Source organism: Mastomys coucha, unplaced genomic scaffold, assembly GCF_008632895.1.
Source record: "Mastomys coucha isolate ucsf_1 unplaced genomic scaffold, UCSF_Mcou_1 pScaffold23, whole genome shotgun sequence".
NCBI lineage: Eukaryota > Metazoa > Chordata > Mammalia > Rodentia > Muridae > Mastomys > Mastomys coucha.
Window position 1 is genome coordinate 53,779,684 of NW_022196906.1, and position 12,425 is coordinate 53,792,108.

Here is a 12,425-nt window from a genome sequence, read left to right on the forward strand (position 1 = left end):
ACTGCTGTGGGATAACCCATGTCACTGTGGGCAGTGCCAAACCTGGTAGGTAGGTAAGTAGTCTTGTCTTGAGTTATGTGAGAAAGTAAACTGAGAAAGCCAAAAGGAACAAGTGAGCAGCGCTGTATAGCTTCTACTGCAGTTCCTGTCTCCAGGTCCCTGCTTCAGCTTTGCTCAGTGATAGACTTATCAACTGTAAGGTAAAATAAATACTTTCCTGTTTAAGTTGCTTTTGGTCATGGTGTTTTATCACAGCAATAAAAATCTTAACTAAGACATTATGCATGTCCAGGGGTGGGGGAATGTGCACAAGCAACTAACAAAGGACCAGAGAACTTTGAAAATAAACAGCAGGTGGATTATATGGTGGAGAAGGTAAAGAAATAAAAATGGTAGTGAAGCTGGGCCTGGAGGAGCCTGTAATCCCAGCTACTCAGGAGGCTATAGGTCACAGGTTAAATGACAGTCTGGGCAAATAAGATTTTAAAAGGGCTAGGATGTAACTCAGTGGTAATGTGTTCTCCCACAATATAACAGTCCCTGAATCCAATCATCAGCACTACAAATTCAGACAGACAGACATAAGATAGTGTTGAATATCCCATTATGTTATCTCCTGGTTTTGACCCAAGTATGTGCCAAGAAACTATACAGTGGTCTATCACTGTAACTGAAGCTGTACAGACATGAGGCGCATATAAAGATTTACAAGACATGCTTTTAGAACAAATTACAATATCCACTATCGAAATCCTAGGATAGAAATAGAGGCAAATACAAACCTAGCAAAGACTTTAAAGGCCAACAGCTAATAGAACTCTGCTTGTACAAAATGAGGAAGAACTTACAGTTATAGTCTACCCAGGATGACTTGCCCACTAAAACAAATAATCTTCTAAAGTGTTCAAGATAGAATTCAAATTACCAGAAACAGCAAAACCAAATTCTTATCAATTCTCAAAGGAGACCATAGAAGAAGTTCATTTCTAAATATTATAATCATCAAAGAATTTTAGGGGCCAGTGAGATGGCTCAGCAAGGTAAAAGGTACTTGCCTCCACACCTGATGATGTGAGTTCCATCCCCAGAACTCACACATGGATGGAAGCAAAAAAACCTAATTCTCACACATTACTACCTTCTAACTTACAAACACACACACACACACACACACACACACACACACACACACACACACAAAGTTTTAAAAAAGTGTAAGCAGGGAAACAGTCATGCCTTAACAAGAGTGAACATCTGAAACTAAGTTAAATGATACAAGAAAGAAAAATGGAACTACAGAAAACAGTAGCAAGAGTAAATATCTGGGTAACTATTATGAACTACTTTTCTGTGTTTTTATCTTTTAACTTGTTACAATTACTATCTTTTTTCCTGCGTTCTTAAAAGCATAAAATTGTCAAACCAAAAATTGTTAACATATCAAAGGAAGAGTTAAATCTACATAGAGAACAAAGAACAAAGTAAAGATATGAATCCAACCACATCAAAATTCCATTAAAAAATAATAAACCAGGGACTGGAGAGATAGCTCAGCAGTTAAGAGCACTAGCACTGACTGCTCTTCCAGAGGTCCTGTGTTCAATTCCCAGAAACCACATGGTGGCTCCAAACCATCTGTAATCAGACCCGATGCCCTCTTGTGTGTCTAGAGAAAGTGACAGTGACATTAAATAAATCTTAAAAATAGGGCTGGTGAGATGGCTCAGCGGGTGAGCCACATAAAAATAAATAAAATAAATCTTTTTTAAAAAAAGAATAATTCAGGCTGGAGAGATGGCTTAGCAGTTAAGAGCACATACTGCTCTCTCAGAGGTCCTGAGTTCAATTTCCAGCAACCACATGGTGGCTCACAACCATCTGTAATGAGATCAGATGCCTTCTTATGTACGGTGTGTCTACTACAGTGTACTCACAGACATACAATAAATAAATAACCTTTTAAAAAAATAAAATAAAGTCTACAGCCATACCACCCTAAATGCGCCCAATCTCCTCTGATCTTGGAAGCTAAGCAGGATGGGGCCTGGTTAGTACTTGGATGGGAGACCACCTGAGAATACTGGGTGCTGTAGGCTTTTAAAAAAATAAAATAAAACAAGTAAAAATAAAATTGCCGGGCGGTGGTGGCGCACGCCTTTAATCCCAGCACTTGGGAGGCAGAGGCAGGCGGATTTCTGAGTTCGAGGCCAGCCTGGTCTCCAGAGTGAGTTCCAGGACAGCCAGGGCTATACAGAGAAACCCTGTCTCGAAAAAAAAAAACCAAAAAAAACCAAAAAAAAAAAAAATAAAATAAAATAAAATTAAATTTAAAAAATTAAAAATAAAAAAATTAATAATCAACCAGAGCTGGGTGTGGTGACACACCTCTTTAGCCCTTGCACTCTAGAAGCAGAAGCAAGCAGATTTACTTGAGTTTGGAGCCAGCCTGATCTACAAATTGAGTTCCAGGACAGCCAGCACTATAGATAGGTTGATGAATGGATAAACCAAAATGGTAATCACAGCACTGGGGAAGGCATAATAGGCAAAAGGTACAGAAGTTCAAAGCCAAACTCAGCTACATGAGACTATCTCAAATCCCTTACTCCAAACTTACAAAGAAAATGAATAAATCTGTTTTGTTCTGTTTTGAAACAAGATCTGACTTAGCCTGAGCTGGCCTTAAGTGTGCTACTATATAAAAATCAAAATTATAAAATTAGAAGAGAAAATATTTATGATCTTAAGTTAGGCAAGTAGTTCTTAGACACAACATCCAAAGCACAATCCCTAAGTCTAAAGTGATAAACTGTAATTTATCAAAACTCAAGACACTGAGTATTATGGCTTTACACTGTAATCCCAACATCTGAAAGACTAAGAGAGATAAACACTAAATTGAGGCTAGTCTGTATATGTAAATAGTACCAAGTTAGCCTGGGCTACAGAGTGAGACGAAGAAGGATTGAGGAAGAGGAAGAATACCACAATGAAGACAAAATCCATTAATATAAAGATACACTAGATCGGGATATTGTATTTGCAAAAAGCTGTAAATATAAAAAGCTGTAAGACTCAACCAACCCTCATTCTGACAAAAAAAACCTTCCAAAACTCCTATCTGAATATTCATTTCTAAGCTACCCTAAAGTAAAAGAAAGGCAAAGATAAAGGTGAAAGTTAAAAGGAATGTCGAGGATTCCCCAAAGATTTTTCCAACAGATTGCTCTATTTTTAGAGATTTAAATCAAAATTTAATGCTTAACTGACTGTACTAATGTAGCAGATCCATTGCAATTTGAAACCTTGCTGAAACACACACACAAACTAAATGTGGAGATCCTGATGCACCAACACTTGTAAACACATCTGGCAAAGGCCCCCATGGCTCTTCACCTGTCCATGAAGAAAATTGCTTTCTGTCATTTCAAGTTTGGAAGATCACTTGTCCATGAATTTTTAGGAAGAAAACTGTTTCTGTCGTTTCAAGTTTGGAATATCAAAGAGATTTCAACCTCTAGAAAAAAAGCCATGAGGAATCAGGAGATGGCTTCAGTGGGCAAGAGTGTAGGCTAAGCAACAATGAGGACTTCAGTTTGATCTCGAGCACCATCAGGAAAACAGGCATGATCATGCACTTCAGGGCAGATTTTGGAGAGCTTGATGAACAACCAGTTTAGACAAAACTTCAAGCCTTATATTGAGATAATAAAAGCAACCTGACAACCACCTTTTAGCCTTTGAGTGACCAAATGTACATACACTGACACTTGCACACACACAAAAAATGTCATGAGTTTAACCAATAATTAAGATGTTTCTGAGGAGCCGGGCAGTGATGGCGCGCACCTTTAATCCCAGCACTTGGGAAGCAGAGGCAGGCAGATTTCTGAGTTCCAGGACAGCCTGGTCTACAGAGTGAGTTCCAGGGCAGCCAGGGCTACACAGAGAAACCCTGTCTCAAAAAAACCAAAAAACAAAACAAACAAACAAAAAAAGATGTTTCTGAGGCTGTAGAGATGGCTCAACAAGAGCTCTTGTTGCTCTTCCAGAGGACCTGGGTTCAGTCCCCAAAACCCACATGGCAGCTTATAATGGCAGCCTGTAGCCCCAGTTCCAATGAATCCAATGCCCTCTTCTGGCATATGTGTCAAAAAATTTTTTTAATTAGGAAAAAAAAATCTACAGAGAGACATCAGTGCTATCAATCTATAAAGAATATATAATAAACAATTTCTTAGCTGGCCAGTGGTTCGTGCCTTTAATCCCAGGACTCAGAAGGCAGATGCCAGCAAATCTTTTAGTTTGAGGACAGCCTTGTCTGTGAACTCCAGGACAGCCAAGGTTATATAGTTTAAAAGCAAAACAACCAAAACCAAACAAATAAAAAACTCTAGTGGTGATAGAAGTAAGACAAAGATTTAAAACTTAGTCCAGCAGGTAAAGGCACCTACGCCAAAGCCTAACAAATTTAAGTTTGGTCCCTAGGATCACATAGTGGAAAAAAGGGACTCCTTTGGGTTGTTCAAACCAGAACACATACACAATTTTTGTGATGTCTTAAAATTTTTAAAAGATTTAGACATTACAATATTATTAGATATAAAACTCTATGCATATATTAAGTAAAATAACCCAAAACAGTTTTTGAATTGAATCAGATTTGGTGATTTTTTTAAAAAAACACCCTAAAAACATATAGTGGCTATCTATATGCCATGTTTTCCTTTGTCATGAATCTGTTTTGAAAATAATTTTATATATTTATGTAGACTGTGAGTATATGCAAACTGCATAGCTTTGGGACCCCTCAAAGGCCAGAAAAGAGTATCAAATCCTCTAGGACTGGATTATGAGTGCTAGGAACAGAACCCAGCTTCTCCTCAGTGACAATGTGCTAAAATTCAACCACTTCTCCATTTCTCCAGTCCTCATGAGATAATACACACACACACACACACACACACACACACACACACACACACACACACACACATATATTTACTTTCAATATGTGTATGCCTGAGTGAGTGTATGTATGCCAGGTGTGTGCAGAAGCCCATGGAGACCATAAGAGAGCATCGGATCCTCTGGAACTAGAGTTGTCGTCACCATATAGATGATGGGAACTAAACCCAGATCCCCTGCAAGAGCAGCAAGTACTCTTAGCCAATGAACCATTTCTCAGTGATTTTAATTATTGAATTCTATATTATTACTCGCTGTTATGCTAAGGATATTGGTTTTAAAATGTACTGTGAAAAGCTGGTACAGATACTGTGAAATTTAGTTATTTAGTTGGAAACTAAGTTGTAGCTTATGGCAGCCTGAAGACTAACAGCATGTGTAACTGAGAATGAAAACAGACTTGCTCTGTACACCAGGCTGCCTGTCTCTACCTCCAGAACGTTGAACTGCCACCATACTCACCTTTGTTTTTAGTCTTTTATTTGTTGGTTTGTTTGCTAGCTTGCAGGAACAGGGTCTCTCTGTAAGCCCTGGAAATAACTCATTATGTAGACCAGGTTGTCCAGGACCTCCAAGAGATTCTCTTGCCTCCGCCTCCCTAGTGCTGGGATTTAAGGGGCACACTACTCTACCTGACTTCAGCTTTAATTTCTAATCACATAAAGCAACCATTTTACTTTCTTTTGTTTCTTCTGTTTTCATATTCAGTATTTATCAACATCCTAGTGGATTTAGCACTGCACTTCATGTACCCTCCCCTATCTAGTCTTTCTTGGAAAAATTAGTCATAATGTTTAGTTAAACACCATCCATTGTTTTTAAATTTTAACTATCAAAGTCCAGGAAAAATAAAATTCCCAAGCTATGAACAAAAACAAGTTTTTACAGTTCAGAGAGTGCTAAAGGCCTACCTAGCACAATGAACTACAAGATTCACAAACTTCTCTTTAGAATATCAAGGATATAACCTAAAAAGAAAATCCCAGGAAGGCGTACAACCACTAGATCATTGCCAACTGTATCAGTAACAATGAAGACAGAAGGCATTGTCTACCACAAAGATTCCAATCTATAGTATCCTGTCTAGATAATCTCATAATCATGCTTAAAAGGACTTCAAAAAATTACCAGGGCACGATGACTAACATCTTTGAAAATTTTTAGATTAAGGATCTTAAACATTAAATCTAAAAATCAAAGGCTCCAAGATGAAATGTTCAAACATCGATGTAAAAGGGTATAGCTAAAATCGAGAGAAAGCAATGTTGAAAGGGGTCCAAATAAAGTGTAGAGCACATGCAACTGATCTTAGTATCTGTTCACACTAAGCCCAGGGTATTTGACAGTTAAATCTGTAAACCAAGTGGAGCTACAGATATCACTCAGCATGAACAAACTCTGGATTCAAAACTAGCACATAAACACAAAATAAGTAGTAATGAGAAGCTAGAGATAAGCAGTTAAAAGCCCTAACTACTCTTCTAGGACCCAGGTTCAATTTCCAGCACCCATGGGGCAGCTCACAACTGTCTTTTAACTCCAGTCCGAGGAGATCTGATGCCTTCTTCTAGACTCCACAAGCACCAAAAATGCACATGGTACGAAGACATGCATGTAAACAAAACATCCATATGTATAAAATAACTTTTAAAAAGTAGTAATAGCATAATATACTGCTTGAAGTATTACTTGATGTAGTGATATCATCAATTAAACCATGAATGCATTCAGTGGTATCACTTAAACTCAAGCTAGGGCTAAGAACAGAGATTGTACTTGTACACACACACACACACACACACACACACACACAACTTAGTTGGTATAATACTTGCCTAACATGTACAAAGCCCCAGGTTCAATCCCCAGCACTACATAAAACCAGAATAGCGTGCACATCTGAACTTAAAACCTGTAACTTCTGTATACAATGGAGACAGAAGAAGCAAGGTCACTCTTGGCTACAATTTTGAAGCCAGCTTAGAATAAATTCAACATAAACAATTAATAAACTGTTATAATACAAGATTTTGATCTAAAATGTAGCATTAAGTAGGATTTTCAAAAAGGATAGGAAAATAGTTGAAGAGATAATGTGAAAAGGAAAGGCAGAGTGCCAGAGATGCAAAACAGAAACAAAGACAAGTTTATATGCAACTCATTAGAAAAATACACTTTTCTTTGGGTTCTTATTTATGTCCAGAAACCACACAATTTACCTTATTTGCTGTACTTACTTTCTGACTGAAGAAAAGAACTATAATAACTATCATACATTATTTAAGAAGGATAATTAGGTGGGGCTGGAAACATGGTTCAACAGTTAAAAAGGACCTGGGATCCATTCCAAGAACCAAAATATCAGCTCACTACCATCTGTAACTCCAGTTCTAATATCTGATGCCCACTCTGCCCTCTGCTTGGACCAAGGAGACATACATGTAGGCAAAACACCAATATATATTTAAAAGAAAGGGAATGAAAGAGGGATTCATTAAGACAGACATAAAGCCAAGCAAGGTGATAGTAGTAATTTGTATCTACAATCCCAGAATTTGGGAGATAGGAGGACACACAGAAAAATCAGTATATGTGTGTGTGTGTGTGTGTGTGTGTGTGTATAAAGGAAAAGAAATAAAATTTTGGATAAATGTAAATTAAAAACAAGAAAAATTTTATCAAACTAAAAAAAAAAAAAAAAAAAAAAAAAAAAAAGAATCTGAAAGTATCCAAGAGCCACATATAGAAACCAATATATACAACACAGGTGTAAAGAAACCACAACTTGGGGCTGGAGAGATGGCTCAGCGGTTAAGAGCACTGACTGCTCTTCCAGAGGTTCTGAGTTCAAATCCCAGCAACCACATGGTGGCTCACAACCATCTGTAATGAGATCTGATGTCCTCTTCTGGGTGTATTTACACATAATAAATAAATTAAATTAAAAAAAAAGAAATTAAAAAAATTATAAAAATTAACTACTTAAAAAAAACTACAAAAAAAATCATCTTTACTCATAAAACTTAATAGAAGAAAACATTTTATATATATAAAACAGAAATGACTAACAATATGAAATGAAAAACCAATATACAGTGTACAGAAAAAAGAAACTAGTGTGGTAATTAATATAACACTGTAATCTACAATATAAATTTACAGAAAATTTACAATAATCTACAATATGTTAAGTAAAAACTAAATCTGCAGAAATGAAATGTTATTTGAACAAAAAGAATAAGCACAAATATGACTCATTATATTTTCTTCTTAAATCATTCAGTTATGAATTAAAATGTATTGACAGGACTGGAGATAAAGCTCAGTGGGGGAGTACCTGCCTATCGTGCATGAAATCAGAGTAATCACCAATACTGAAAAAAATAAATTCATTAAAACAGAACTAGAGTCTAAAGCTGAGAAATTAAGGAAACACTTTGTAAAAATCATTATGAGTTTATGATTTATTTAAAAGATTTAGTTCAAAGGTGTTTAGAAAATTCTTGAATCAATTTTCATTAAGAACATAAAATAATCAAATTGTATCATGTCATCACAACTTTTTTCTTTTTCTTTTCTTTTACTTTCTTTAAAAAAAAAAATTTACTTATGGACAGAGAGCACTTGTGTCAAAGGACAACTTTTGAGGAACCAGTTTTCTCCTTCCACTGTATCAATTCTAGGAATCAAATTCTGATCATCAATCTTGGTGCCTCATGTCTCACTAGCCCACAACATTCATTCTTATTAATGTAAATTAGATGTACAAAGGAATGTACTTCATTGCACTATATTCACATGATGCATCTGATCATATCTACCCCATGTTGCCTCTTAGCCCTCTCCACACAGTGCCATCCCCTACAGTACTCTTCCCCTACAGGCCATCTGTCCCTCTGTTGTCATATTTTCCCCTTTGCTAGGTTTCTTACATAGTACATATTTTTGAAGAAAGGAAAGATGAAAAACAAAAGTTACGTTTAATAGTGGTAGAGCCAGGATCAGATCCTAAGCTTCTAATATTCTCAAGTTACTTGTATTTATTCTTCTTTGGGCTATTAAGTCTGATGATATTCAAGAAATCCTTTATTCATGATGAATGTTTTTTTCAATGTCCATATCATAAAGAGGTTAAAAATAAAGGCTTGTGATTTACTATGAAGTACCTAAAATACAGCTGGAAGGGGATGTATAAAATATAAAAACAAAAAAATTAACAAGGATGCAAAATAATACTATCTTAAATCCAAACTTTATTTTGGAACTCTTAATTCAAAACACTATGGTATGCCATAAAGTTTCACTTCAAAGTTCCACTCTAGATCTCCTCAATTAAGTTTATTACAATATTAACTACCACCACCGTGGAGCCTCTAGTACTAAACCTCATGTCAAGGATATTTAACATTTTCAGCTTATAGTCATCTCCACTGAAGACTGAATACATATTTTTATCTGGGAAGTCATAAAAAGAAATAGTATTAATTTCTCTAGGACCAAAAAAAAAAAAAAAAGCAAATCTCTTTCCTTTCAGAAACAAAACAAAAAGAAGTACTGCAAATATGATCATTCAACTATCCCTACAGCTCCTTACTTTACAGCCAACTACAACAATGCCAGCAAACTTTCTGTACTGCATAGTTTATGGTTTTTGTTTGGGGAAGTGTTTTAGAGTGCTGGGGACCATATCCAACACTATATTCAAGGCAAGTACTGGAATTTGTACTTAAACTACATCCTTAGCCATAGGTAAAACTTAAGTTCCTAAAATTTATCGATAACTTAGGCTTTAGAAGGTACTACAAGAAGGCTATTTTTCTTTCATTCTGATACTTAACAAGCAGCAGCTGAAACAATTAGGAGCTGCTACTGCAACTGTCATATATCAGTTATTACAAATATTTAAGTACAATCCATTAAAGTGTCTCAAAGACATTAACCAAAGGACAACCTGCAAGATATAGATTCCTTTTTTCATATACACAAGCAACATCAATCCATCCTTCCTGTTTCTCCTCAGTTTTCAAATGGGAACCTATATAATTTCCCAAAAATCAGTCTGGTCTATGAATTAAGCTCATGCCAATAAATCATCTTTAATCACTCAATATTTCTAAGAAAGATGGTAGTAAATACCTATTTAATTAGTCTAAATGTCAAGTGGTGGCCCTCTGTTTAAAATGAAATAAGGGGGACTCAGTAAGTTTACAAAATACATACATGCTATGTATGGATGTACCCCCAACGCAGAATAAAATAAATAATAAATCCATGCTCTTTACAAATAGTTTAAATTTGCTTCCCTAGAACAGGCTTTCCCATAAAGATGTACAGAATAAATGTTGGGCCTTTAAATAATGAAGTACTTGCTGCTGGTGTGTGTATGTACTTAATGATCCTTTAATGACTTGTCTTTTTAATGATTCTGTCCTACCTTTGCTGCTGCAGCCCGCCTGTCCTTTGCATCACTGAATTCAAACTTCTGGAAGTACCCAATATGCACTGTAACAGACAGATGGACAGATCAATGGGCCACAGCGGCAAAGGCCAGAGACACAGACTTGATAAATTAAGATCAAGGTATATCAAGGGAAGGGCAAAACTAGAAAAGAAAAAGTATCTGCCTCTACCAGTCTACAGCAACATCCTTGAACTTGATATCTGTAACACTCCCATATTCAATAAATTATTCTTTTTGGTTTTCTTGGTTTTATCTAGTTTATTCCTTTGAAATTGTACCTCATATAGCCCAAACTAGCCTGACCCCAACCCTGATCCTCTTCCCCAATACTGGGATTATAGGTGTATGCCATGATTCTCAGTTTTATGCAGTACAGAGAACTGAACCCAGGGCTTTGTGCATGCACTCTGCGACCTCAGCTACACCCCAGCCCCAAAGTATTCTTAATTACAAATTCTTTCCCACAAGTACAGTAAAATACCAATGTAACATGGAACAAAAATGCATCAGTATTTTTAATGCCAAAAGCAGTTAACAGATATAGCAGGCATTTTTGTAACCCTGCCCATTTTTTAAAATAGAGGTGACTCTTCATACACAACCAATTACCATATCTAAACTTTCTACACCAAAGCTAACCTGCCAATTACCACATGCAGAAAATAATGGAATACTAATATCTTCATAATTAGAGTATACTTAAAAATGACAGAATAAAACTCATAATTCAGCATTTACCATTCTACGTTTTGTTTTTCTATATAAAGTAGGACTGCTAGCACACCTACATAAGACTACTTTGAAGGCTCAATAACAGTATATGGTAGAGATATCAAGGCCCACTACAATAGTGAAGCATTTATATATAAAACTTTGAAGTAGAATTTTTAAAAGTTTAGACTTTTTTAAAAGCCTTAACTTCAAACTCAGTCAAATTTCAAGAGACTTCTACTTAATACTTCAAATTGCTAACTTCCGTCAGTCTAAATACCATACTAATAGTTTTACTCAGATGGCACCCTAAAAGCCCATTTCACCTGTCTTCATCAAAAGCTTACGTACAGACAAAAGCAGTAATTTGATCAATTTTTTACATGAGCCTAAAATAAAACAACCATGCTATGTGTTTAAGAATGGAGAGGTTCTGGTCACCCTTCTATTTCTGGGGTTTTATCCTTTTACATTAAAACAAGGAGCAGGTAAAGAAGTATGATGTTAACTTAAGTCCTGAAAAAAGTTTCACCCATGTTAAAATTCTACTGACTAGTAACTTCCCTGATTGTGGAGAATCCAACATTACAAACCAAAAGAGCCAATTATCTTAGACAATCTTAATACCCACTTACTACTCATCTTTGTATCTGACCTAATATGCTTTTGAGTATCAGGTAAAATCTTTAGAATGTATTAAAAATGTGTAATTAGCAGACTACTAGCTTTCGTCAATCCAAAAGCTAATACAGACATCATATGAATTCTATGGCATAGATTTCCCAGATTTGACTTAATGTGTCTACTCAACTTCCCCATTAAAATATGGCAAACACATTGGCTTGGGACATTCTTTTATTCTGACAATAAAAAAGTTCACAGAAGCTGGGTGGTGGTGGCGCACACCTTTAATCCCAGCACTTGGGAGGCAGAGGCAGGCGGATTTCTGAGGCCAGCCTGGTCTACAGAGTGAGTTCCAGGACAGCCAGGGCTATATAGAGAAACCCTGTCTCGAAAATAAAAAAAAAAATAAATAAAAAAATAAAAAAATAAAAAAATTCACATAACCACTTCCTGTCGGTCACAGTCACCTGAATCTGTAGTCCTTCATACTCAGCTTAGACTCTCTCTCACTCCAGACCAAGACAATAATCAAATACAAAGCATGATCTTTGCCTTAAAGATATGAAGGGACTGCGGGGCGGTGGTGGTGGTGCATGCCTTTAATCCCAGCACTTGGGAGGCTGAGTTCAAGGCCAGCCTGGTCTACAGAGTGAGTTCCAGG

General features: G+C 36.2%; 1 protein-coding gene and 1 non-coding gene across 3 annotated transcripts in view; one reads left to right on the forward strand and one right to left on the reverse strand.

The window, feature by feature from the left end:
- Arih1 (ariadne RBR E3 ubiquitin protein ligase 1) overlaps positions 1-12,425 on the reverse strand; it is an 87,929-nt gene that overhangs the window by 58,802 nt on the left and 16,702 nt on the right. Inside the window, exon 2 of one of the 2 annotated variants that reach the window (XM_031345453.1) lies at positions 10,403-10,470. The exons of the other annotated variant lie outside the window; for it this stretch is intronic. Within the exon in view, the coding sequence (XP_031201313.1) occupies positions 10,403-10,470 (68 nt within the window). The remainder of the gene's footprint in view (positions 1-10,402; positions 10,471-12,425) is intronic. 2 annotated transcript variants of the gene reach the window in all.
- LOC116074159 lies at positions 1,978-2,096 on the forward strand. Its single transcript, XR_004112113.1, has one exon. It is a non-coding gene; the product is annotated as a 5S ribosomal RNA (ribosomal RNA).